The sequence below is a fragment of the Chaetodon trifascialis genome, chromosome 15 (genome assembly GCF_039877785.1).
Source record: "Chaetodon trifascialis isolate fChaTrf1 chromosome 15, fChaTrf1.hap1, whole genome shotgun sequence".
NCBI classification, from domain to species: Eukaryota; Metazoa; Chordata; class Actinopteri; order Chaetodontiformes; family Chaetodontidae; genus Chaetodon; species Chaetodon trifascialis.
The window spans coordinates 15026571-15054514 of record NC_092070.1 but is presented as its reverse complement, the minus strand read 5'-3'; the positions used below and the strand labels follow the sequence as shown (position 1 = coordinate 15054514).

At 42.9% G+C, this 27944-nt stretch overlaps 1 protein-coding gene across 12 annotated transcripts; it reads left to right on the top strand.

Annotated features, from left to right (window-relative positions):
- Window positions 1-420: 420 nt before the first annotated feature.
- Window positions 421-27540, top strand: sun1b (Sad1 and UNC84 domain containing 1b). Of its 12 annotated transcripts, XM_070982161.1 has the most exons (23): window positions 5076-5421; window positions 5856-5953; window positions 16071-16259; window positions 16575-16837; window positions 17747-18004; window positions 18171-18305; window positions 18719-18847; window positions 19563-19646; window positions 20563-20673; window positions 20817-20936; window positions 21165-21258; window positions 21746-21804; window positions 22186-22388; window positions 22627-22902; window positions 22990-23082; window positions 23588-23679; window positions 23820-23964; window positions 24053-24367; window positions 24477-24561; window positions 24932-25047; window positions 25230-25397; window positions 25494-25586; window positions 25676-27540. In XM_070982161.1, exons 1-23 carry the CDS (start codon window positions 5410-5412, stop codon window positions 25790-25792), a joined length of 3255 nt encoding a protein of 1084 aa, XP_070838262.1. In that variant the 5' UTR covers window positions 5076-5409; the 3' UTR covers window positions 25793-27540. The 12 variants fall into 12 exon arrangements, with proteins under 12 accessions (XP_070838270.1, XP_070838269.1, XP_070838271.1 ...); XM_070982169.1 differs by lacking the exons at window positions 5076-5421; window positions 5856-5953 and adding an exon at window positions 421-508; XM_070982168.1 differs by lacking the exons at window positions 5076-5421; window positions 20563-20673 and adding an exon at window positions 2921-3179.
- The last annotated feature ends 404 nt before the right edge of the window (window positions 27541-27944 follow it).

Genomic DNA, 27944 nt, shown 5'->3' with positions numbered 1-27944 from the left:
TGAAAGGATTATTTTGCAAAAAGGCACAAGCAGCTTCTTGTCATGTTATTATTATTATTATTATTATTATTAGTAGTAGTAGTAGTAGTAGTAGTAGTAGTATCGTCATCATCATTTATAGCAGCAGCAGTAGTAGGGGTGGTGATGCTAATTGTAGTGGTGGTAATTTTTAGTCTTTTTTAAAATTAATTCACTGTTACTTGCTGTTCTGGTTAACGGCCACTAAGTGACGCTGTTTTAAATCGAGAGCCATTTTCAAGACATTTTGACAGATTCCATATATGGTCATTTTTACCATATAAGGATTGACGCTTGTGACGCTCGCGTTGCAACGGAAAATATGACCGTGTGCGGGAAAGGCGAACGTTAGAGCAAGGTCCTCTTTTCAGGGGAGCAAATGTACAACTGTTGGAGAAGCTTTAAGGAACTTGATGGAAGAAACTACAAGATAAACCAGAGGGAGGTCCCCCAGCGTGTACCTTCAATAATCCGCAGTCAGAGTCAACATGTGAGTAGCCTGAACTTCTGTGTTGTTAATTATGTAAATGAATTTCACATGTGCTATCCTGAACTGTCATGAGAGGCTAGAAGTTATCTCAAGTCTTTGGTTTACTGATGGTATCCATAACGTTTTGCTGTGGTGCAGTATATTTGAGGACACGTGTTGTGCCGTCCTTGTGTCTCCGTCTTATTTTAGGTTTTACTGATTTAAAAAAAAGAAAAAGAAGAAGCCCATAAAGAGGCTTAGAGACTGACATCAGCTTTTGTTTTTCCTGACCAGTGCCGTTGGACCTAGCTAGCAGGGGGCTATGCTAATTTCTTGTACACTTCCTTCTTCGCAGTCGCATTTTTCAAGGCTATATATTTTGTTGTGCTGCAGTGACTACTGGCTTGTTTTATTAAACAAAAGGATTTTTGTTTGTCAGTGACAAGCATGAGCATGGTGTTTCCCCTGGTCCAAGGCTGCTGCAGGCACACAGGGCTGGAGTTATGGCTTGAAAAAGAAGCCAGTGGTGGAAAATAAGTATTTGAGTTAACATTTTCTACTGCTTTGTACTTCTACTTCACTTCTACTTCATATTAATACTCCACTACATGAATCTTACTATAGGTAGGTAGTTACTAGTTACTTTGCAGTTTGATATGTTACACTAAACACATATAATAAGCTGTGACATACATTAAAGCTTAAACTGCTGGTTTCCAGCCTTTTGGCTTGTGACCCCTTACATGAAATCAGTGCTGTTGGGGCACCTGTGCTGTTGCCGCTCATTGATGAATTAACTCATGATTCCAGTTAAGAGCTATTTTGCTGATGCTACTTTTGTACTTTTAAGCAAAAGCTCTTCCACCACTGGGTGTTGCTCACCTGAAACACATCTATATGAGGTCTTATCTAGGCTGAGATGGGGTGTGATCAGCCATGTTGTTAAGTCTTTGGCAAAGGGATAGCCCACCTCTGCTGTTGCTGTGTAAAGGTCGCAGTGAGATTGGACCTCAAAGTCCATCTAAATGAAGTGTGTAGACTGTTGTCCAGAAGATGGCGCTGTGTCCACGACCTTTTTATGCTCTCATCAGTACAATCACGGGATCCAGCTTTAGTCATCGGTTATGCTTAATACATCCCTGTGGAACATTTCCGGCTTCATCTGTTGAGCTGCAGGTCAGGATTCATTTGCTTGCATATTGTTGGACTTTGACCATAATCCATAATGTTATACCTCACTCCTGCCAACACATATGATAGTATAACTATAATACAATACTGTTTTTCATCTGTTTCTAATGTCAGACAGTGACAACAAACTATTAGTATAAAAAGTAATGCTCACGATGCACAATTGACCCTTTCAGAGTGTTGCATTTTGAAACCTCCAAGGTCCTGAGAGATATATTTTTTATGTTATACACGCAAGATGATAGTTTTTACACATAAGTTATTATTCTGCACAGCAAGATAAGAATTTTTTTGGACTTTGGGACTCTCCTGTTTGTTGTAAGACAATGTCCAACTTTATCATTCTTATTAGTAAATGATGACTTCACACAGTAGGTCTAATCAGAAACGAATGAAAACATTTGTGGTTATGTGGGACCACTCATGATAATGCATTATATTTAGAAAGATGATTGTATGTTTTGTATGTAAACTAATGACGTAATGATTTTTTTTCCCGGTTGTATTTGTGTTTGTAGTAACAATGCAGCAGTGCTGATGCCACCTTTCCCTCTTACTGCAGTCTAATGATAAGTTATGGCAACTCTGTTTCAGTGTTGAATATGGCATTAAGTACATGGAGTATAGCATACAATGAGGCCATTTGTCTAATTTTTTAGGGAATGGGGGGGGGGGCAGTTTATGTTCTACCACTGAAACTTAAACATAATGTACATGGTCATGTAGGGCTTTTTTCTTTTTTGTTTTTTGGGGGGTGTTAAAAGTCCTGACTCGTCCCTGCATTTGCAGTAAATGTGGCAGAATATAGCAATTACTTATTTACCTGATAAAGGAGAGCAGAAACTAACACTGGTTGCTAAAAATCTATTTTCTACATTATATTATAATATTAATTCTCCACACATAAATAAAAATTACACGTCTTGATATTACTAATATTATTGTTGTTACAATACCATCGATCTTTCATGCGATCGTGAATGTCTTTTAAGGTTGTTTTGGTGGCAGATGTGATGCGATCCAGGGACTTCAGTTTGAGTTTAGATCACCTCCAGGGGTTCAATGTCAACTTAAACAATAGTGTGATCCCTGCTAATGCACAGACCCCCTGCAGCAGTCCCGGGCATGCCGTTGCACCAGTGCTGCTTTCCTCCAATAGATTTAAAGTGTGCGCCCCGGCCGACAATAGACGGCCTGGGAGTGGGAGGATCAGCTCGGCAGCGATCCTTCTGGCTTTGTTAGCCCGGGAAGCCATTTTGGAAATCTGCTTGTTGTGCACTAGCATAACATTCACAGGCTACTTGCAAACTTTTGCGTTTTTTTTAAACTAGAGGATAAGGTTAATGGTCTGCGGGAGCGCAGTAATAAATAATCTTTGAGATCCTGTTCGTCGGGATGCTGGCAGAAGTTTGCGCATCTTCCGTGACAGTGATGTGAGGATCTGTTTCCTTTGGATAACGCTCTTAAGGAATATCAACATACATGGACTCTTACCACGCGGGCAAGTTGACATGCTATTAGCCTAGAATGAACACCAAATATGTTAAATATAGCTGCAGTTTTCTGTCGTGAATGTGCCATTTCGTTTTCTCCACGTCTATTTTGTCCTTGCTGAGCTCCTTTACCGACAACTAACGCAATCTCAGGCCTTACTTTCTGGTCTGATTTGTACACATCTGCGACTTGAACTGTTTAATATGTTATCCGGCATAAAGAGTGGCAGCCGAGTGCGTGTTTTGACTGGGAAATGTGAAATGAACCTGTACGGTGAGAAATGGGAATAGTGCGTCGTTGCACAAGCCTGTAAGTCAGAGCTGAGTGACGGCGTTGTTTAAATATATGGCGTCTAATTTTAGCACTGGGCAGTATGAGCATGAATCTGGGCTTATATGTCATTTGGCCGGACGCTATCTGCAGTTATTATTAAACTCAGTGTGTGTTTGAAACGGCACCGCTCTGAACACTGTTTTGACAGTCGGACGAGTCTCAAAACTCGTAGTTCGCCCTCTTCGTCGCAGGTGGTTTGCGTAAAGGAGCTAGCAAAACAAACGTGTGAGTAGAAATGCAGCACTGTGGGAAAGGTGTGTGTGTGTGTGTGTGTGTGTGTGTGTGTGTGTGTGTGTGTGTGTGTGTGTGTGTGTGTGTGTGTGTGTGTGTGTGTGTGTGTGGCAGCATGGTCTGTTATATTGAACCTGTCGCCTGATTTATGAGCTCAAGGATTAAATGCCATAATTTTTCTGAAACGATTCAGCCACATGCGCAGATATAAACTGCAGGATGTATTTTGCTCTTTACTAAATACACCTGCGGGAAGAGTACAGGTGAGCTTACGCCGTGCTGTCCCTCACCCTCAGCTGTCACAGGTGAGGCACAGTTGATGTGCTGCAGGAGGTTTGGTGTTTGGTTTTGGACCCACATTTGGGGCTTGCATCATGATTCAATGCACCACTTGGCTAGTCAAAAATAAATAAATAAATAAAGTAAGCCTGGCTGAATTAAAGTAGTCCCTTGGCTTTTGGATATTTGTTTCCGTTTATCCCTCTTTTCGGCTCGGAGACTTGAATGCGGATTTGAAACGTGATTAAGATTATGAGTTGAGATTTTGGTGGTGGATTTTAGGAAAAGCCATCTGTTTTATTTGCCGCTCCGGCTACACATGATCTCTGTTTGATGGAATAGCTAAGCAGAAGTTGGAGCAGGAGCTTCCTTCTTCCTCAGGATACATGAGGAGGTTTTGGCCACATGGATAGAGCTGTATGCTGCATGGCGACTCAGTTTCATTAGGTACACCTGGCTAAAACTTCTGCAGTCTAATACAATGGTCCTGCAATAAATCTGACCTTCATAAGGTTATAATGGTTATATGTTCTTTGTTGAAACTGTTTCAGAGAGGTTTTGATTCAACTTACTGATTATTTTGGATGATGGAGTTGAATTTTACTGCATTGTATGAGCAGGTGTTTCCCATTATGCATAAATCAGTGTCTACTTGGGGCTCCATGTCACATTTCAGGTGTCTCAGCTGAGTGGTTTGCATTTCCACCGAAGAGATTACCCCCCTAAACTTCTCAAATGGTTGCCTTTAAATACCTGTGGAAAATATCCAGCATTTCATAAAGAAGGAAAGATCAGCGTGTTAATTTTTTTCCTCTCCCCATTAATCATTCACAACCTCTCAGATTTGTCTTTGCAGAGGACATGACCGTAGAGTTGAATTAGTATCTCAGTCAGCAGTTTCAACAAAAACTGAATGTTATTGCCTTCATAGAGGTAGTACTTATTGCAGGACTGTGCATTGTACTGCATTAGTTTTCGCTAGGTGTACCTAATAAGCTGGCAACTGAATGCCATAGTGTGTAATGGTGACAGTATTTGCACAGCCTGTTCATACAATGCAGGTTTCCCTGGGAGAAGCTCAACCCTCAAACCAGTTTTTTTTTCCCGCCCATTGCCTAAAACTCAGCCCCACCCCTTGCTGTTTCACTTGGTTTCATAATACTGTTCTTTCTGTGTGTGTCGAGCATACCCAAGAAGTCACTGTAGGAGTAGCTGTCCTGGTGAGGAGTCTGCTTAATACAACAGGAGAGAGGATCGTCTTTCTCTCTGTTCTGTCTCTGCCAGCCATTCCTGTCAGTTGCTTGCCACTGCTTTGCCGACCAGAGAAGAGACAAGTCATTCATTACAGCTTCAGTGGTGTCCGTAGCGTCCGTCAACAACCAGCCAGAGCCAGCATGCAGGAAGAGGTCGGCCAACTCTCGTCCACAGTAGCATTGTTGTTCCTGGGGAAAAGGAATGTCCTGCAGCTCTCATTAGGGCCTGCCTGCGCTGGTCTCTCTGACATGGTTTTATAGCGTAGCAGTAACCGGTGGTTATGTTATCTTGGAGAGCAGCCCAGTGAATAGCACTTGAATTGATTTGGGAAGAGGCGGGGAATTTGCCAGTGCTGTATTGCATTTAATGCGTAGATGCGGTTCTGAATCTGTTTTTAAAATACATTTTCTCAGTGGCAAAACTTGAGCTCATTAGCAGAACAAATTTCTCTGCAAGAGACAGGCTGAACAAGGCAACGCATGCGTTTTTTGTGAGTGTGTTTGGAAGTTATTTTGTGCTTGTTATCCCTCTCCTCCATGTCAGCTTTGGTTAAAGAGTCCTATTCTCTGCATCCTGACTGTTGCAGTCTAAACAAAGAAGAATGACCATGGATTTTTCCCAACTGCACACATATACGCCGCCACAGTGTGCTCCAGAGAACACCGGCTATACCTACTCTCTCAGGTGAGACTTCAGTGGTGAGCTGCGGTACGCTGGCTGCAGCATCAAACGGTCAGGCCTGTGGCATTTCTGTCACACTCTGCCTGTCATTTGTGACTCCACACAGCTCAGAGAATTAACTCTGAATGAAGCCAAATTGTCCTTGAGACCCTGCTGTTGCATTTTAATCAGTTTTTAGGCTTTTAAAGTGAAGTGTCAACCAGCTACTCCATATTCCATTTGCTCTTGTCTTGTTTTTAGCATATTATGCTATTAAGGGCCATCAGCCTTGACACTGCTATAATAATGGTTGTCAGTTTACTCATGTCATTGTGACAGCGTAATATAATCAAAGGTTTCTTGGCTGCCAATTTATCTCAGAGGCGGTTTTATATCCACTACTTGCATGCTGGTTTTCTGTGTCCTGTTTAAAAACCTTAAAAGCAACGAGCCGACCGTATGTTGTTTTTAGGGTGCAGCTTGCTTTGATAGTCGAGCCCCTTTTCCCAGTTAGATCGGAAATTGCCTACAAACACAATTACAGAATGAAATATTTAAAAGTCTGTACTTTTGATTATATTGTTTTTTTTTTTTTTAAACTTTCAGAGGTTTTGCAAATCAGTTACTCTAAAAAAAAATCCTGCGGTTGTGGTTTTGATGACTCAGCCTCATGATTCAGTTGGTGTGTGTTTATATGCTTTGTGGGGAATTGAGGAGGCTTGCACAGGGTAAAAACGGCGTGTACCCTCGATTTCTCTGCACATACTTTTACTAAGTTGTAGAGTCAAGGTGCAAACGTCAACTTTTTTTCAGCTTAAGGGCAGCATGGTCAGTTCTGGATAAACAGGGCGCGCCATTCCTGTAATACCAACCTCTCCTGTCATGCTCCTCATCTATGCATTGTTTCTCCAGCTTGTCATTACAAATCATACTGTAGGCGTGGTCGACACTTCACCGGAGGTCTGTGCATGTGGAGGAATGTTGCTGTCTTCAGTGCTGTCACCGTTGATGTCAGTAGCTATCAGATCAGAGGTGGCTGAGTGTGTAGGTCTGGAAATGAAATCTCACGTTTCCCCATGCTTAACTCGCTTTCTGACTTTAGGGAAACAAAGAGTAATTGCACAGGCAGAGGCCTACCAACATTTCAGTAAAAGTATGAAAGTGTCTTGTAAAAAAAAATCGAGTTCTCGAGTTCGAGAACAAAGACCCCTCATTAGGTTTATGGCCGTGTTTTGCAGAGATGCAGAGCACACTGTGTAAGCTGAAGTCAGCAGATGCATTACATTGAGCTCTTTCCCATCCAGTTGGACAAGTTCAGGCCGCCATGATAATTGCATGTCACGTTATGTGACTGTTGCATTTGTTGTAATCTATGTTTAAATGTCAGCAGTTATTATCGTTTGATTAGGTTGTGAGTATGGCATTGATTATGCACAGTGGGAATTAGCCTGGTGTTTTCATGTGGAGCTGTAGATGTCCTATATGCTGATGTTGTACAGATAATTGGCTAAACAACAAGCGAACAAACCCTTAACATTCCTGTGATTTCAGTTCAGCTTTGTGGCACCAAAAGTGCTTTGCAGTAAAGTGAAATCCTCTCTTGATACCCGTCCTATGAGTCACACTATGGACTGAGGCAAAATAAGATGAATGTACAAAAGCTCGTTTGACACCCTGCTGGAATCTGCCAGGTAGACTGAAAGGCTGGAACAAGCTAATCGTGTTCCTTTGAAAGCGGTCAGCTGAGGAGCTATTAATGAACCTCACAGTCACAACCATGGCCCTGATCCCAGGATTAGACTAATAGTTTATGCTTTGTGACCAGCTAGTCGAGATATCTGTGGTTTTTATTAGGCTGTGTGAACTGCAGCTGAGCAGCTAATGATTCTCAGCTCTCCTGAGAAATAAACTTGATGAAGTTTAAATCAGCTAACAGGACAGTTACATGCCTTTGACTCAGCCTACTGTATATTCTCAGTGAAAAACAGAACAACCAGAGAGTAAATATTATATTTGCCACTTGTCCAAAGTTCAAAGTCAGCCCATCAGAGTCTGACAGCTGATTGTGCTCAGACTTCAGAGGGTGTCTGTTGTACGTGTCTGTGGCCTACAGCGAATACAGGAGGGCAGTGTGGAGACGGACGGGGTCAGGTGACAGAAACCGTTGGCCCATCTGTTGTCACAACTCAAAAGAGCAGTCACAAGTTTTGTGGCATTGAATGGTACAGGAGAAAGAGAGAGAGGAGGCCAGTCAAACACAGTCCCGTTAATTTAATGAATACAGTAAATACAATGAGGGTTGTACGCTTTCATGTACAGATTTATAACCAAGCAAGTTTTTTATTCGTGAATTGGTATTTTTGAGCACTCACTCGTTCCCTCTCACTCTCTACTGGACTAATTCAGTGTTTGCAGGAAGGGTGCAAAGCCTCACCCAACACACTCTTCTAGCCTGCTTTTGGTATTATGTTTAGTGTTTGTAGTAAGTATGGTCTTGTTTGGACAATGTCTTAAATCATGTCAATCAGTTTAGCTAATCCTTTAATATAGGACGTTGTGTTTTTCTCTTGTAATCACAGGTATCACATTTAATTGTTGCTGTTGTTTAGACAAAACTATATTCTGTTAACTGGAGGAAAGAGTGGAGAGATGTGGCAGAATAGATGGAAATACTATAGTTGGAATTAACGTGTAACCTCATAATATTTCCCTCAGTTCTTTTTACATACACACGTCTTTGATACACCATCATTGGTCACTGGCCTACAAATTAGAGAAGTACTGCATCAATAAAGCTTTGCAATTTGCATCTCAGGTGGAAGGTGGTACAGTGGCTGTTTTTACTATGTGGTTCAGCGCTGAATTGTTCCACCTCTTGAAAGACAGAGTGAATCAGCCCATCTCTCCACTGAAAGCAGTCGCGTGTGCTGTGTATTGTATTGTACCTTCATATTTTATGATGGTGGAAGTGGGTCAGTGGGGCCTCTGGTTGGAGTGCTTTTTTACCCCCCCACCCCCCCACAAGTGATAACGAAACTGTGCTAGTAGTAAGCAGCAGAGTTATCTGATGCTATATGTGGCTTTCTGTGAACAGCAGCAGCAGTATGTAAACGATTGAAAGGTTGTACGAGTGGTACAAGGGTAGAAAACGTACAAAGCATTAAAGCAAACTGGCTTTAACATAAATCTGAGAGTGCATATGAAATGCATTGTGACATTTGTGCATGCAAGTCATGCTGTGGAAGACGAGGCTTGGGGATGCAACTAAAGCTCTGTTCACTGAGTGCCAGTTGGGCGTTTGTTGTTCACCCTGCTGTCACAGTTGTTTTGACATCTGGTAAGGGTGTATTTCAGTTCATGCATCACTGGTCAAGTGCCAAGCAAATGACAGCAGCTGGAGTCCTATTCCTTTTCAAAGTTAAACTCACAGCAGCACAGATATTTCTATAACTGTTGCACTTTTCATACGCTTAATACTACTCTGGAAAGGTCTCTTCAAGAACTCATCGCATGCATTTAAGCCTATGTTGTGATATTTTAGACCTTAGAAGCATTTCTGTTTCCGTATGAGCCAAGCTTGTGTGTTACAGCTTCTGTCTGTTGGTAAATGGTACATGTTCAGCCTCTGCTACTATCACAGTCTCTGTCAAGCCAGGGAAGCTGTTTGAGTGGTCTCTCTGGCAACCACGGCAACATGAAACGACACGCTATAGTGCTATAACGTGGAGAGCGAAGGACACCACAGAGAGTGGGGCACCAGGAAAGTGCTGTCTGTGGGAGGGAAAATGAGGATGGGCTCGTATGATCTTAATCACAGTGCCAAATTGTGCCCACCCGGAGATAGTTGGAATGGAAATTTGAAGGCTCTTTGCTCTTTCCCAGACTACCAATTCCTGGCCTCTGGTAAATATAGGCCTCTGCACCTCAGGGGAAAAGACTTTCTCCACTCTGTAACAGTCTGAGGAAACAGGAAGGCAGTGTACTACGATTTTGCTCTCGTGTGTTATTTTCCCCCACGGATTTCCAGAGGCTCGCATAGCTGAATTTCAGGCAAACAAATTGAGAGTATAATTTTGGTAAACACAGCTCCCGCAGCTTCACAGGGTGGAGATTTCAATAAATTGTTGGGAATGGGTGGCAAAATACTCAGTTTCCTTCATCCGAATGAAAGCATCCCAAGTTTGACATTATTTTTCCTTGGAAGGGATCCAACACATGAAGGTTTAGTAAGAGTGCGGTTGCCTCAAATTTGCTTGTGCTTGCACTGCTCCCATATATCACATCCTGTGCTGTGTGTGTTAGAGAGGAGGGAGAAAAGCTGTATTTACTAGTTGTGATTGGTTTAAAGAGCCAACCAAACAAATTCCTCCTTATGAAATGGCAGCTGCAGACTCGTCCGTGGAAAATAAACGAGATTGCAGATCTGATGTCTGACTTAACATTTGCAAGTGTTAACATTTTGTTCTATTAATCTGTTACATGGTAGGACAAGAGTCTCTGAGTCGTCTTACCCAAGACACACAGCACACAATAACGGCTAACTAACAAATGTTTCCCAGCAACTTTGAGTGTCTGTTCTTGTTCCTCCTGATTTTCATTGGGAACAGCTCACCCCCTCGTCTTGCAAGAACTTTTCTCTGTTTTCTTCTTTTCTCTGTGTGTGTGTGTGTGTGTGTGTGTGTGTGTGTGTGTGTGTGTGTGTGTGTGTGTGTGTGTGTGTGTGTGTGTGTGTGTGTGTGTGTGTGTGTGTGTGTGTGTGTGTGTGTGTGTGTGTGTGTGTGTGTGTGTGTGTGTGTGTGAGAGAGAAAGAGAGAGAGGATATAGGCTTTCTGGCAAGCATTTGACAGGGCTTTTGTGACCACATTTGCGGTTTTGAGGCTGAGATTTACAACCTGTCGGGTTTCTATAATCTATCTTAACGTGAGAGGGAGAGGGAGACCACAAATGGTAGTCAGTGTTTTTTCATAAGGGTTTTGTGGTACAAGTGTGTTACCATGTGAGCTCACTGCAGTCGACTTCGATCCAGGCAGGTTAGGTGCTACTATGTAATCAGTTTCTGAACTTGTAATAGAAGTCTAGCAAAGAGAACAGACTAAATGTCTCCTATCTCTTAAAAACTGGCGTTTATTTAGTTATCAAATCAATTTTTTGGATAAAGTTATTAAAGCTGGAACAATTAGTCAATTAAGTGATAAGTGGAGCACCATTTTTAACTAAAACTAATAACCAAACGATTCTGACTTCAAACTTTGCTCCAGTAAACCAAGCACAAATGTGTTTTTGAATCCAGATGTCTTTTTTGATTTGTTCAAATACAAACCACATCTGCTGTGTAGTTGGTAAAGAACCAGATCATTGTCCCTGCGTGTAAACCTGGATATCTCATAGTGTCCATACTGTATGCCTTGCGATGGGATCTCATTTTTTTGTATACACTATGCAAAGCAGGCAGAAGGTGGGTGGGTGGCAAGTCTCTTTAGTGGCAGCAAAGCAAACATGGTGCTGGAGGTGTAGACTCACCAGAAGCAATCTTACTAGAGTTACTTTTTCTTTGTCATTTGTCTTCTGCGGCTCTCTGAATAGATCTGAAGGAAATCATGACAAGCCGGTTTTGTCTCTGTGTTTTTGGCAGCTAATCTAAACCCCATGCTGCCGCTGCTGCAAAAAAAAATCTGGTTTCTTGCTGTCTCCAGGTTATAATATCCTGAGGAGCCAGTTAAGAGCAGACAGTGAAGTGATGGTGAACACATTTGTCAAGTCACGTTTACACCTGGATGAATGCCTTAGATCCAATCAGCCCATCCTGAGGCTATCTGGCACATCTGATCCTATTTCCACTCTGCATGTGCATCTTCAAGTGATTTTAATTTTTCTTGGGCCAGACATAGATCATGTTTTAAACATGCTTGGCATAAAAAGCGATTTAGAGCTAACACGTTTTGCTAAACTCATCTTATTTTCATCATCACATTGTGCATTATTTTCTTCAGAACCGCACTGAGTAGTTCGACGCCTTATTCGTTGTGTTGACATTCAAATTCTAAATCAACATTCAAATGCTGCACAGTTTGTTTTTTTTTATGCTGCCGACTAGAGGCATAATATTGTGTCTGTCCATCCTTTGTATGTTCATCCCATTCTAATAATCTTGATATTGTGACCTTGAGACATGAATGTGAATGCAACTTGGCACTTTGCTGGATTTAAACAGCCCCAACGCTGCAGTTTTCATTTATTTATTTTTTGCATGTCTGGTCATTCTATTTAAACCCTGTATTTGTGCACAGTTACAGATAAAGAGGGCACTACACTAATATTATAAGTATTGTGTAGGATTGTAAGGTAAGTCCAAATTTATTAAAAGGATAAATGCAATCATTTCCAAAATTCGAAATATTCTGCTTCAGTCCACATTTGTTGGCATGTAGTCTATCAAATATAATATTTCACTGCAGTCAAAAAAGTGGTTGCTCTCGAGCAATAAGCCTAAGGCCGTGATTATTACTTCCTCATTATTTTATGCCTGTTTTGGATTACCCTGCTACCGACATTAGGGTGACAAAAGTGACAAGTCATATTCATTTAATAAAGATTGTCCTTTGCTCTCCATGTTATAGCACTGTTGTGTGCAGTTTCATTTTGCCATGGTTGCGACAGAGACCATAAGATTACGGAAGAGAGCAAACATATTGATTTATGGACTAATCATTTCACAGCTTTTTGTATATTTGTGTTCTTGTTACAGTTACAGTTACAGACAACTTTATTAATCCCACCAGGGGCAATTGTTATGAACAGCTTGCAACAATACAGAATACAAGTACACACAAGGACAGGTAAAAGGGACAAAAAAAAACAACAACAAAAAAAACAGTTCAAATACAATGGGAGGGTCAGTAATCAATAAAATCAAGTCAAATAATCCTTATGTAAGAATAACATAGTAAAGGAATAAGAGAAGACCTTATAAAGAATTTAAAAGACGAATGGCTATTTATTGTGGGCCATATATCATAGCAGTGTCTTGCATTGTCCTCTGATCATCACCAAACCTTTAACTCGTTTCATGTTGCTCTGCATTATGAGACGTGCTTCACAAAACAAAAGCTGCTAAAATGTAGGATCCTGTCTGATGCAATGCTCTGTGTAGTTGTGCCTTGTAAGAAAGCCGGCTGTGCCCACTGAGTGTGGGAAGAGTATCAGAGCTTTAGTGTTACGTAAGGAGAGATTCCGGGAAGCTGAATGTCAGGATGGAAGTGTCTTCTCTCTCAATACTGTATGTCTGTCTCTTCATCCACGTCTTCTTCGCGTCTCTATTTTTATCACTGATGTAGGCCGTGGGAGCCACCTGGGAGAGAGCGGCACACAGATCAGTTTGGATACCCAGAACAGCTGAAAAGAGTTTGCAAACGAATTAAACACTGTTTACAGCCCCTGATGAGATGGGATTGGATCTGAACCGTTTTTAAACATTGTTTTAGCTTGAGATGTACATTCTAATTTGTACAGTCTGGATAGGGGCTTGGCAGGTGTGTTGTTCAAGTAAAGATCTCTGTTCATGAGTTGTCAGGTGCAGGTTACATCAACGATTGTGTCTGGCTGTAGGCTACACAGACAGACAGATGAGTCTGTTTGCTTTCTCACACACACCCTGCCCCACCCAGGAGCTCAGTCAGGGCATTACGAACAAATCCTGAGCCATTATGATCTGGTATGATAAACTAAGTTTGAATGCACATGAAGACATGCCACAGTGAATGTTTTTCATTTTTGGCTCTGGATGTCACCTTGAGGCAAGCTATATTAAGTTTAATAGCCCTGCAGCTTTATATTGCAACTGTGAGGTCAATAAAATATTGTTTACTGTGCTCTCACTGGACTCTGGACTCACTGGTTTTTGAGACATTCGGCCCACTGGAATGAATATTTTTGTCTACAAAGTTTGAAATTCAGAGCAAACATGAGGTTTGCACTCTCTGCAGCTGTTTTCCAACATTTGAATTTCATGTTTGAGTGAGACAAGCAGAATGTGATGGAAAGAAGATTGTTCGGTTGATTTCTGGCCCTCCTGCATTTAGGGACACCCTGTTTTCTCGCTCCTCTGCTTTCAGCGTGTCCTCCTGGGTCCCCATGTTGTCTGCTACGGGGAGCCACAGTGACTTTACTTCACCTCTCTGCTCGACTGTCCTTGTGTGGTCTCTTGCTCTGCTGTGTACCTCTCGCTCTCAGGCAGTTCAGTACAGATGTGTTTGTAGATAACAGTTGATTTACAGCTCAGTTTTATATGAATTTGAATATACTATGATTATCTGTTAGTTAAGTAGTATTTGGAAGTTGGTATTGCTTATTAGCTGCTGCAGGTAGTACTAATGTCAGCTTTGTTTTCATACTGTGCCACTGCATTTTAAATTATTTTGTAAGTCTGATATATAATATTGTACCTCTTGCATTCTGCCTGGGTGAGATTTAATTTCTTTTAGGGTGTAAATGATGGCTCATAGGTATGTGTGGAGAGACACAGTAGCATAGATAAAGGAGTTTCTCTGTTGGGACAGTTTTGTGTAGCTATATGATAATCAGTTGTCATATCTGTGACTTGATTTTCCACTCCCATGTATTTATTTATTTTTTTATAGAGGACAGATTGACATCAGGAGAGGGTCCTGTCAGACAAGATGATGATAATCTTCTAGTGTTGGAATATGAAGCAGTGTTGTGCTTTTAGAGAAGAAGCCAATATTCCACATAAACGCACATGTAAACGAGGGCTGTGGTCCTAAATAACTAGTACATGTGTAGTCTTTCTCCTTGGTAAATGCTTGCTTGTAGAAGCTAGCTCTGATCAGTTTCAGACCAACAGGATACAGACGGAGAGGTGCTGTCTTGGTCATGTGCTCCGAGAAAAGCCAGTTGCAGCAGCAGGCAGGAGGCAGAGCGAGGATGAAAGCACATAATTGGCTCTCAGTGGGAGTGTAATCCTCAGGGTTTAGAGCCAGTGGGAGGACCAGAGAGCAACACGCACAGTACATGTACACATGCATGTACATACAGCTGATATTGCTCAGTCTACAGTCTCTGCCTTGATATACTCACTTCTGTGCAAGGACCACAGACAGGGACTCAGGTGCCTTAAGCCAAACAGCTCTTGTTTATACAGGGAACGTCCCTCCTTTTTAAGTGTCAAGCAGGAAGTTGATTCTCTCTCCTCCAGGGACAGATAAAGTGCTCTGCCCCTCCTCTTCCTCCAACCCCCCCTGCCTGTCTGTGGAGTAATTCTGCCTGACCCAGTTGAGCCACATGCTGAGGAGAGTACACAGCCTGTAAGGAAAGTGCAACATGGTCCTTTCAGTTCAGGTTGTCTGATTGGAATTGATCGCAGAGTACCAGCATAGTAAGCTTTAAGTAAACCTTTACCAGCTGTACCACTGAGGGGGCATTAATAGAGGGCATTTCCATGGGAGGGATTATAGACATAGTTTTTATAGTGGTTCCTGTGGATTTCGCAATTGCTGTCCTGCTGCCAGTTAGTCAAGGCTGACTGTTGGCTATGACTGTGTGCCTACCCTGCCAGGTGGGTGTGGCCCTGGCCCTGTGAGTCACAGCTGCACGGCAGAGGCAAAATTTACAACATTCATGGTGTGTTTCCACTTACGGTTGGCATTAGGCTGCAGTGAGTGTAGAATACTTTTTTTCCCAACCCACTAGCATACTTCGGCATGTTTATTGGGCTCATTTTTCCAATTTGACTTGCAGAGACACATTGTCCCTATTCTTTTGTCTTGTTTTCTCACTCCCCTGTGAGTGAGTCACTTCCTGTCAGGCCCACTGCCAGTTGCAGGGAGCAGCAGCTCTCTGAACGGACCGTCTGTCCCTGTGTTTTGTTTGTTTTTGTTCAAAAACAAGAACACTTCTCTGACTGAGGATGACACATGCATCTGGAAAAGCGCAGGATATTTCTATTCAGTATTGAATTGAGGTTGAAAGCCACTGTTTGTTGTTTCCAAACGAATTTCCATGTAGCAGATATAAGAAACTTCCCGCCTTGGAATTAACCGTCACGCATTCCCTTTCTTTTCGATCTCCCCCACTTTTCCCGTTCTACTCGTCCCTCTTTCCTCCCTCCTGCGTCTCACTCTCTCAGCTCCAGCTACTCCACAGCTGCCTTAGAGTTTGAGAGGGAGCACAAGATTGCAGCCGTATACGAGTCGCCCAGGATGTCACGGCGGAGCCTGCGTCTGCAGACCAGCGCTGGCCACTACGGCGGCGACAGCACGGCTGATTACTCCCAGAGCCACAGCAGCAGCTACTCCAGCACCAGGAAAGACACACGGTGAGACTAGCAATGGATACTAATGCTCTCATATGTCAGCTTACCAGAGAGTAAATCAGTAAATGTTGTCATCTTTTTATGCCTGTCTGAGCCTCAGTCTATGGGTATGTGCCCGTACCCACTCTTGTGGTATTTGCAAGTAGTCAAGTGCCTGTTTTATTGCCTACTACCTGGCATGCAGTGAATGTGCACTTAAGTGACCAGACTCCACTGTACATACTGTATCTAACTAGTGGTCTAAACATGCCTCTGTCATACTCGTATACATGCAGCAAAACTCATACTTCTTCGTGTTTCCTGTCTTTGCTCTCCCAGGACACTGCGAAGCAAAAAGCAGCAGTCAGGTTCAGGCACCCTGTCTTTATCCCTGAGCCAAGCCGCCACACCGAGGAAAACCCTCTCCTTCTCAGCTGTTAGTACCCCAGTTAACGACAGCAGCAGCAGCGTCATTCAGGAAAGCAGCACAGCATGCGATGCCTCTCTGCTCACCTCCTTCGTGGACCAGACCCACCTGAGACACCGCACTGTCACCACAACCACCACCACCACCACGTCTACTTCTGTGGATGGACACTTGGGTCAGTTGTTGAAAATATAGAATCCGTCGCAAATGACCCATTATGCTTGTGCAGAATGAAGTTATCTGTGCAACTTCACCATGCAGGATACACAACACAAAGCTAGAATAATGTAAGACGCGCATGAAACAGTAAAAAATAATACAATGGTAAATACTAGTTTAGGTTCTGACCTATATTATCTGTATTTTCAATATGTTGCCATACGGATTGAACCTGAATGATATGGAACATTAGAACAGTGAGATTATTGCTGCTGCATAGAAATGATGTGTTAATTAAAAGTTAGGCTCTGATACCAGCATTATGTAAATTTTCAGTGGTGGAAAGTACATTTACTCAAGTACAAGTACTGCATTTTTGTTGCCTTTACTTAGTATAGTATATATTGCGCATATAAAATGCAAGGCATCCAACAACCCACTAGCATAAAACGAGTAAGATCAAGCACATTCAACCTGCAGCCAGCTGCAGCATTAAAATGTAGTTTACATGCTATTGGAGCAATAATATTCCAATATTATAAAATATATTAATATAACACTGACAGAGCCCGTTTTGGTTGCATAATGGGTACTTTTACTTCAAGCACATTTTTCAAATAATACTTTTTCTTGAATTAGTGTATCATATCCCACGTCTTAATCTGCAAATTCTGCATTGAAAGTAAGTCCTAATCGGAATATGCTGTTTACATGAGCCCTATAAAAAAAGGAACCTTGTCATATTTGGAATAATAGTGGAAAATTAGTGAACATGAAAACAAAGTCAATGGATTCCCTCCAAGTGAAGCAAAACATTTGTGCTTAGTAATGTTTTTCCACTCATACTAAATGCATGTGAGTGTTTTGCTGTGTGTTTAAAAATGAATTGGTTTTATTTACCTGTGTACATGCTGCTCTCTCTCAGGGAGGAGCTTCAGCACTGACCACAGCTCATCAAGTGTCAATGGCGGCGCCAGCGCGTCAAAGTCCCACACCTCGCTCGCCAATGGTTACATCTGCAAAGATTGCTCTTTACACTCTCAGAAGATGGACTCCTTTATCACACGGTCTTCATCATCATCATCTCAGGCTGCAGAAGCTTCGTTAGACGCCCTCTCCTCGTCCTCCTCGTCGCCTTTCACAAGTATATACTCCAGAGACCGGAGTCGAAGGAATAAGACAGGTGAGAAGCTGTTGAGTTGGACTCAAGTGTCACATTTGAAATGCAGACTGCTGGTCTTCCTCATATTGAAGTGATTGGAGCTGGGACGTGCTGACAGTCCAGTATGTTCATAGCTTCATGAAGCTGTGATAATGAGAATATAATTGGTAGTGGTGTCTCTCTCCAGGTGTCCTGGTGTCTATGTCTAACACGTGTATGCGCTACAGCAAACGAGCCCTGGCCCCCATAGTGTCCTTAGTCACCCTGCTCTTCAACAATGTGCTCTGGCTGGGTTCAAGGGCCAAGAGCCCTCCAGGAAAAGGTATACAACAGGAGACGTTCTTTGCTCGTCATCCATCACCCATCATTCTGTCTCCTTCCTGTCTTTTGTGGTGGCAGTTTTTCCTGAGTCACTCAGCTCAAGGAGAGATTGACTTCTTTGCTAATTTGAAATTTCAACTCCTTGTTGGTTCCTGGCTGATGAGGCATCTTGCCATCACTCCTAATGTTTCTGGCTGAGTCATGGTCTAGATCTATTTCAGATGTAACCTTACTATCTTTCCTCTTATTGGGCTTTCCGTGGCTTCCTGTGGGTTTTCTCTCAGGTTACCTTCAGGGGATGTTTCTAACTGTCACTTCCTCCTCATCCTGTCACACATTTATATTTGTATAATTTTGTGCCTGGACTGTGCGTTGTGACTAACAGTGATTGCACGGGGGTGGGTGTGTCACCAGGTGTCCTTGCATCGTTTGCGGACTCGATGAGACGAGCAGTGTCCTCCAGCTTGTCCCAACTGTCGCTGTTTAAACAGACCACTCTCCACAGAGTGATGGCCTACAGGGCTAATGGTTATGAAAAACAAGGTACCAGCCATTACTCCAAAGGTTAAGGGTCACAGCTTGTGACCTCTTCTGCTTCTTCTCTATTAATAAACTTTCTTGTCACCATTTCTCTCCTTTCAAAAGTCTTACTTTCTGTGTTTAAGGAGAAAGAAGCCTCATTTATAGTTGAAGGATTTTCTTTGTCATTTCTCTCCATCCAGCCCTCACACCTTTTATTTCTGAGGGAGGAAGTATACTAGAAACAAAATTTTAACACCCCAAAACACCATTTCCTGACTTCCGATAAAACTATCACATGATAAGTTGCATTTCTTTTAATAGGAATCCTTTAGTTCACATGAGGTTGTGAGAGCATGTGCACTTAAATGAACTCTTTTAGCAGAACTGAAACAACAGCCTGACTCCCGCCTCAATTTGATCAAGGTTGGTTTTATTTCTAGTATGCTCCCGATTTAAGCTGGTTCTTTTCACAGCTGCTGAAGAATTGGATCACCTCTGAATCTTCGGTTTCACCACATTTCTGCACTCTTGTCTCTAGCAGTCATCACAGTGTGTCCCCTTCACTGTTTTCACGCACTTCTATTCTCATTTTCTTCATGAAGACATAGAGCTGCCGTCACACTGGCAAAATGTGCATTTAACTCTTCTACTTTATCATCCGTCATTCATTCCGCCACAATTTTCTCACGCAACATCGTTTTGTTATGTAAATAAATGTGTTGTATATATGTTGCAGCTCACTCAAGTTTCTGTGGAAGCATGAATGTGAAGGACCTGGTGACTGAAGATGCATCACATCTTAATCTCAATGGTTCACTGTGTAAGCAGACATACACACACAAAAAGCACACACACACTCACATGCTCTCTCTAAACTTGGTACATTTTCTTGTGTTAGCCGTGATTGACGGAGTTAATTATATGCGTGACCTGTGTGAGGACCAGCGAGCAGAGGTTGTGTGAACTGGTCAGCAGCCTGTTGACCGTTGTGACCTCCATTTGCTTCTCTTTCAGTCAAGTCAGTCCTCCAAAGCTATTTCAAGGGACCAGTTCAACACCAAAATGAAACATAAGTGATGACAATTCCAAACATAAATAAACTTCTCTTAACAAGCTCCTTGTTTCATGCAGAAACTGAGGCTGAACAGATGCGGATCTTTCCCTATATTAAATAAATGACGTATAAAAAACACAAATTGCTAAAACGAAAGTATAATAAAACTAAAATATTAAATAAACAAAAGAAATCGACACGCGTACAGCAATGCAATGACAATTAGCATTTTGGGTCATTAGCAAGGTTTGGATGGTGAAGTCCATTCAGCCACACAGTCGTAAAATCATGCTAATAATAAAAAAAAGTTAGGATGAAGTGAAAGTAAAATAAAAGCATTTTTCTGTCGGAAGACAACGAGAATGACTGCAGGAGCATTTGAGGGTTCAACAAGAAGTGCTGTCATACATTTAGCTGTGCATGTTGTCATCACACACAGTACACTGCATACTGGCCCAAGTGGCTGCAAGTGGCCCACTAGTATTTTTTATTTTTTTTTAATCATATGCATTTGGTTTTGTGTTGCTGATTTATTTATTAATTTCCGTTGCTCTGGTTGTTTTCAGAATTGTGTTACTTTGGTTCTTATTTTTGTAAGCCATCTTCATTTCATTCATTCACGCATCCTTTGTTTTTCTGTTCTTTTCCGTTTGCCTGCTGTCCATCATTGTGACGCACACAGGTGATGACTGTAAAGGGAAGCAGCACTCCGAGACACACACCGTCCTCCTCACACAGTCCTCCAGGCCTCGACGCCTGGTGGGGGCACTGTGGAGCGTCCTAGCTTACACAGGTTAACCAGCACTTCCCTTATGTTGATGACAGCCCATAGATATACTGTTACAAGGATAGTTTCTAACATAACCTCTTTGTAGGGATAGACCACTCATGCAGTTAATCAGTGAAAGTATGTCCCTCTGTCACCCTGTCCTCCAGGTTACTGCCTCCTCCAGCCAGGTTACTGCATGGTGAGAGCAGGCAAAGCACTTGGCTCCGGAGCCGGGACAGTGGTGCAGAGACTGCTGTCGCTGTTCTGGATGCTCTTGGCAGCTCCAGGTTAGGGGAGCTTTTTTCTCCTCTTCTTTGGAATATGCTCTGCTTCTTTCTTTAGCAACATGGTCTGATTGTGTTCTCATTCTTGTTCTGTGTGTGTGTGTGTGTGTGTGTGTGTGTGTGTGTGTGTGTGTGTGTGTGTGTGTGTGTGTGTGTGTGTGTGTGTGTGTGTGTGTGTGTGTGTGTGTGTGTGTGTGTGTGTGTGTTTGTTTTTTATTTCAATCTGCCCAGTGAAGGCAGGAAGGGCACTTCTGTGGTTTCTTGCAACAGGATGGTACCAGCTGGTGTCTCTCATGTCTGTCCTCAACGTCTTCTTTCTGACACGGTAAGAGCACGCCCCCCATTATCTACCAGTTATTTTTGATATGTTTATGACAGCACTGTCAACGAATATTGGACTTACATTCATCAGATGACCAGAAACATGACTCCACATGAATGCAAATGTTGCTCCTTAGCTGCTGGATGTGTAAATAAGCAACTGTTTGCTAACAAATCCACCATACTAACTCCACACTGTGATATTATGTCATTGTTGTGTTGCTTCCGCTGCCCCCAGGTGGCCAAAAAAAATCAGTTAGTCTCGGTTTAAATGTTCAAAATGGGTGATTTTCTGCAATGTCATTAAAAAGTAAATGATTTCTTCAACAAAAAATGTTGTCAAATAGACAAAGCTGACATTTTTCTATCATTTATCAGTTATCCTTTGGGAAGTTTTGACAGTTTCCATAAAGCTTCTCGTGTTTTTGGATTAACAGCATGTGCCCTGTCAGTTGTGCATTTATCTGACCGTGTGTGACTCTGTGTTTCAGATGCCTTCCCAAACTCTGGAGGCTCCTGCTGTTCCTTTTGCCCCTTTTGCTCCTCCTCGGTGAGTCTATAAGAATGCGCTGCGCCCTCTTCTTTTATCTCCGGTGTAACCCATTTTGTGAGCATATACAGAGAAAAATCAGTCTGTAGTGAAGCAATAGATGTCCTAACCAGCACGCATCCCCAGAGAACAGGACCAGATTCAGGTCAGCCTCTCTTGGCTGTTTGGGAGTTATTCCATTCTGTGGTTCAGCACGGCTCACACACACTTACACAGCAACAAAACAAAGTACACATTTATGGATTTGGGTACTGGATGCTGCTCCATACATCTGTGAATCCTGACATCCTGACATCTCTGAAGGGCTATATCAAAGTTTATCCACACATTGTGAGTTTATGATGAGTTCAACCTTTGGTACCTTTTTCGTCTTACATGCAGCTTTATGGTTGTGGGGTCCGTCCACTGCTGCCCTGCTCGCCTACCTGCCAGCCATAAATCTAACCGAGTGGCGTCCTGCCTCTCCCTTCACCCTCCTGTCTAACCTGGTGCCAGCATCTGCTTCTGTTCCTGCATCTGTTCCCGTCCCTGCACCAGAGTCTCCAGTGGAGCAAACCCCAGCCACCCCAGTCTCACAGGCACCAGTAAGATACAGCGATAAAGCAATGAAAGCATTATCAGAAAGCACTGAGTGATTGCGAATGTGTGTATAAATTATTACATGATGTATGTTGTTGTTTTTTCCTGTGGTCAGCTGCACACAGACACTGTGTATTTCAGAGATGAATAATGACATTGTGTCTCTGGTGCAAGGCAGGGCCATCCTGGGAGTCACCACAAAATTGTAACTTGTTTTCTGTTTGTTCACTTCTTCATCCTCAGCCGGTGCTTCCTCCTATGGCAGTCTCTAGTGTGGACTTAGAGCGACTGGAACGATTAGAGCGCCAACTAGCCCTGCTGTGGGAGCGAGTCCAGCATGGGGACCAGAAGCAGGAGCAGCGTCACGAGGACATCTTGGGTCTCTACGGCAGCCTGAAGGAGCAGCTCCACACTCAGACCGACAGGGAGACCCTGGGACTGTGGGTGTCCTCCCTGCTGGAGCAGAGACTCGGGGTGTTACGAGGAGAGCTGGAGCAGGAGAGTGCACAACAGGCACAGGTAGGCAGATGAGGATAAGTGTGAAGCTACCAGAGTGATGTTTTGCTTCAAATGTTTCTCATTTTGTCCTTTTCCTGCTCCATGCAGAGTGCAGAGCAGCAGAAACAACACCAAGAGAGTCAGGCAGCACGGCTGGCTGATTTACAGTTGCTGCTCAACGTTCTGGCAGCCAAAACTGAGGTAGATTCACTGCTTTTCCACAGAGGAAACACCTTGAAAACATGCCTGCAGAATGCATGTGAAAATGTTGCAAGATGGCTTATTTATCTTACATTTCTGGCATTTCACAGGCTAATCACACACTCGTGCCGGTTTTATCTCAATGTGTAATCGTCATTTACTGTCCTTGGAGATAATGTTGAATTAGCCATGAAACATAAATCATTAAAGCAGCTAAATTTGTAAATAAAAGCAAATCATATAAGCAAGCAAGCACACAACCTTAATCCATAACCAAGTACAGAATCTAAGAGTACAGGTCAAGTGGTAAACATTAACAATACTCAACACATGTCAAGCCATGCAAAGCGTGGAGTCTAATTATTAACTGACAAAAAACTGTTGGCAGGAGATGAAATGGTGGCACTCTTACAGCTGTAGAAAGAACAGTATTAAAAATAATATGCTGACAGGCTTACACAGGTATAAAGGCAGAGCTGGTTCTAAGAGAATACATGTGTTGTAGGAGGTGCAACAGAAGCAGCAGCAGTTTGAGCACGAGAGGCAAGAAAGAGAGCGAGAGGTTGTCACTTCAGCAGCAGACACAGCTCCTGTCAGGTAAGAAAAAACCAAACCAAAACAAGAAATCCGTAAACTTTCAACTCCACACGTTTACTGATTTTTTTGCTAATATTTTTTAGTCTGATATTTACGTTTTGTGAAGATTTTGGCAGCTCACATATGTGTCTTTCACTCAGTGTGGGTGTGAAGCAGGAGGACCACGATGCTCTGCTAGTGGAGGTGCAGAGACTTGAGGCAGAGCTGGGCAAAGTCCGACAGGACCTGCAGGGTGTTTTGGGATGCAAGGGCAAGTGTGAGCAGCTGGACACACTGCAGGAATCGGTAAGTAACACAAATGCTGACTCCTGTTTGGGCTTTACAGTCATACTGATGTTTCTTTATTGAGTAGATTTCTGTTTTAATGTTCCAGATATCAGCCCAGGTGTCCTCCCAGGTGCGTAAGGAGTTGCAGGTTCTGTTCTTCGGCAGTGGTGGGACAGGAGAGGAGGAGGGAGCGGTGCCTGAGTCTCTGATCCACTGGCTGTCCCAGCGCTACGTTAGCACGCCCGACCTGCAGGCCTCACTGGCCTCACTGGAGATGAGCATCCTGAGAAATGTGTCGCTGCAGCTGGAGCTTAACCGGGCCCAAACCCTGGGTGAGGCCGAGTCCCAAGCCAAGACCCTGGTTCAGACAGTAACCGGGACAGTCCAGCACACTGCTGCCACTGAGGGACTGACAGAAGAGGTAATGAATCAATCACATAATCTGAGCAGAGCTCTGTTAGATCAAGTTTGTCTGTCATGTTTTAGGCTCTTGTTTAATCTGCAACTCTTGTGTTTTGGTCTCTACCCAGCAAGTGAAGCTGATTGTCCAAAACGCTTTGAGGCTCTACTCCCAGGATCGAACAGGCCAGGTGGACTACGCCCTGGAGTCTGGAGGTAGGAAGGAAGCCTCGCATTGGTATCAGTTCTGTCCATCCTGGGCCTTTCTGCAAGTCTGTAGTTAACCCTGCAGGGATTAGCAAGCTCTCTGCTCCATAACGCAGTGCCGTACTCTAATGTACGTCCCTTACGTAACGAGGGTGCAGGCATTAGCCAGGCTCGAGGACAACAGGGTATTAACAGCAGAATCTCAGACTCCATTTTCATGTGTGTTGCTGAGCAGTGTGTTGACCTACATAGTAACATGGGCATTGAGATGTTCCTATGAGTTAATCACAGCATCCCTGGTTTGATTTTCCTGTCTTTCTACTTGCACCATCAAAACAGGCTAAATATCAAATTCCTCTGAACCTCTGTGTGTGTTCAGGTGGCAGCATCCTCAGTACTCGCTGCTCGGAGACATATGAGACCAAGACGGCCCTCATGAGTCTGTTTGGCCTGCCGCTCTGGTACTTCTCCCAATCTCCACGCGTTGTCATCCAGGTGAGCCTCACTGTGACACAAATGTCTATTTTACTGTGAAGTTAGCTAAAGAACAGGTTCACAGTTTTTCAAGTCTGTCTTAAAATAAAAGTGAGGTGTTCCTGTGAACACTGAAACAGCTTTTCTAGCTCCAATCCTTCCTCCTGTTCACACTGCTCACATTTGAATCCCCCCTCCCCCAGCCTGATGTGTACCCAGGTAACTGCTGGGCGTTCAAAGGCTCTCAGGGCTACCTGGTGATCCGGTTGTCCCTGAGGATCCTGCCCACCTCCTTCTGCGTGGAGCACATCCCCAAGGCTCTGTCCCCAACTGGAAACATCACCAGCGCCCCACGCAACTTCACTGTTTTTGTAAGAAACACGCAAATATAAAGCCGTGCAACTGGACTTTCTGAATCCAACGCAAGCATGAGCGTGAGTGTTTTCCCTGATGTTTTGTTTGTGTAGGGTCTAGATGATGAGTACCAGGAAGAAGGGAAGCTGCTGGGGCACTACACATACCAGGAAGATGGGGAGTCACTGCAAACCTTTCCTGTTATGGTAACGTAACACTTCCAACCTCTCAGAAGAGTAAAGCTCACTCCTCTGTTCGGTGGCCTGTTCTGAATATTTGTCCTCTTCACTTTCAGGAACAGAATGACAAAACCTTCCAGATCATCGAGGTGCGGGTCCTGTCTAACTGGGGCCATCCAGAATACACCTGCATGTATCGCTTCCGAGTCCACGGAGAACCTCAGCCTCAGTGAACCAACCACTAACATAAAAGCTCATATATGACATATCACACTATCTGTACATAGCTCTCACCGACCTGTTAAGAACAGAGGGGACTCGGCAGTACGCTGTGGACGTTTTTGTATGAAAGACCGAAAGAAAGCAGAAGTCGAGGATGGTCGAAGGAACGTGCCCGGACTGAATCTTGAACGTGTGTTTTGTAATATTGAAAGAATCACGGGAAAGTCTGTATGAGGACTGTCGGCGGTCGCAGAGGAAGAATGGAGCCACGGAAGAAGCTAAAACTCCCAGTCCCCTTTTCATAAAAGGTCTCTTGCACTGAATCAACCCACGAGGGTGGAAGAGTCCACTGAGCAGACAAATCCATCTCCCCTCAGCACCTTCCACTTGTACAGTGGAAAATGGGGGATTACAGACTCATCTCCAACATTTCCTCACACATTGCATTTCAGTCTGATTTAGTTTGTGTTTCTTGACCATCTCTATTGAACTTTGATTTCCTGTTAGTCCGCCATTATCAGGATCAAAGCCGCTGCACCTTTGCCTGCGACGCTGTCCAGGCGCGTCACTCCCTTGTTGCCGTCAAGTCTCTGCATTGACTTTAACTGAGCTGTTTGCGCAGCCTGCAGGACTGGACCACACTCACAGCGGGTGTACACTGGACATGAAAGGTTCACTACATTCAAGGCTCGGCATCATGCATCCACACAGCCATAACTAAGATTTGTTTTCCTTTGGAACTGAACATGCTGCCTATGGACAGGCTCTGAATGTTTTCTCAAGCGGAGGCTTTGATGCAAATCATCCTTTAACTTCACAGCAACACTATATAACCACTGACCTGAGCTCTGTGTGTTCAGAGTACCAGGAGGCTCTTCACTACGTACAAAAACGTGTACGGTTAAGGATGGGCTCCAGGATAAATCTTAGCGTGTGACTCTTCGCAAACCATACTCCTGACCTGTTACATGCATCATGGATTTACATATGAGTGTCCTCTCTGAAGCTTTGAGTCCTGTGCCTGGAACTGAAATTACCAATCAATGTTGAAAGCTAAATAATATAATTACTCCTCTAGACAAGTGTGATTTTTATTTTTTTTTTTCCCCTTCTGTTTTTAGCAAGAGGGGACTCTGTCTCCCACTTGCTCAGTTCTAAACGTCCTCCTCACATGGACTCCCTCTATCTTAAACCCCTGAAGGAATGTAATCTGTATATTTCATTGTTGATAGCTGGTCCTTTATAATATCTGCTTTTATCAGTGTTGCGTTATAAAGAATCATCCTGTTATTATCATAACTATTATTGTATTACTACCATTATTTCTACATCGTGTTGTTTTGCTTGTTTGTTTTTTTTTTTCCTGTTTTGTTTTGGGGGGTTATTGATGATGTCAAAGAATGCACTGCAACGACTTGTTAGAGAAGTATTTGTGGCACGGGTTTTCACGATTTGTTTAAAAGAAATGGGGGCAGGGGTGTAGTCATCAATTTTGGGTGCAAACATGAGGAAGTCTAAAATGTTATGTATAAACTGTTTTGTTCACAATCTTATTTATTAACAAGTCAATTAGTGACTGCAAGATGTGAGTTACTGCAATGTATATTTTGTCAAAAGCTGTTCAGTGCATTTTGGAACCATCTTGGGACTTTCTTTTTTAAGATAAATGGCTATTTTTGTTCAGTCATGAGATGACTTAACTGCTTTGGAATATGTTCCAATAAAGACTTTAATTTTGAAAAACTTCTCTGAATAACATAATCACAATTTAAGACAAAGATTATTTTGATCTTTATTTTTGCGCAACAATAACAAATGTGACATTGGCAGAATTTTTCCTGGTAGAAGAGAAAAATAAGCACATCAGGAATATAATTAAATTTTAAATAAACAAAAGTACAAGATGACCAGCAGTATGAAACAAGAATCCCTAGAAATACCATTAATTTAATTTATACTTCTGAAGTCATCTTTAATGATGGTGTTTGGTATGATAGCACCTTAAAGATACCCCCAGCTACTTAACCAACAAATCATGTACATGAAATCCCCTTTGTTTATACATTAATTTGAAATAACTCTCAGTTTAAGGTGTTTTTAAAGCATATAGACACTTCCTACAGGCACAAACCTCTACAATAACCAGAGACATAGGTGAGCAGT

Coding starts and splice junctions, on each gene's coding strand:
- sun1b (XM_070982161.1), top strand. Junction 22,903..22,989: donor AGAGTGCACAACAGGCACAG/GTAGGCAGATGA, acceptor TGCTCCATGCAG/AGTGCAGAGCAGCAGAAACA. Junction 23,680..23,819: donor GCAGACACAGCTCCTGTCAG/GTAAGAAAAAAC, acceptor TCTTTCACTCAG/TGTGGGTGTGAAGCAGGAGG.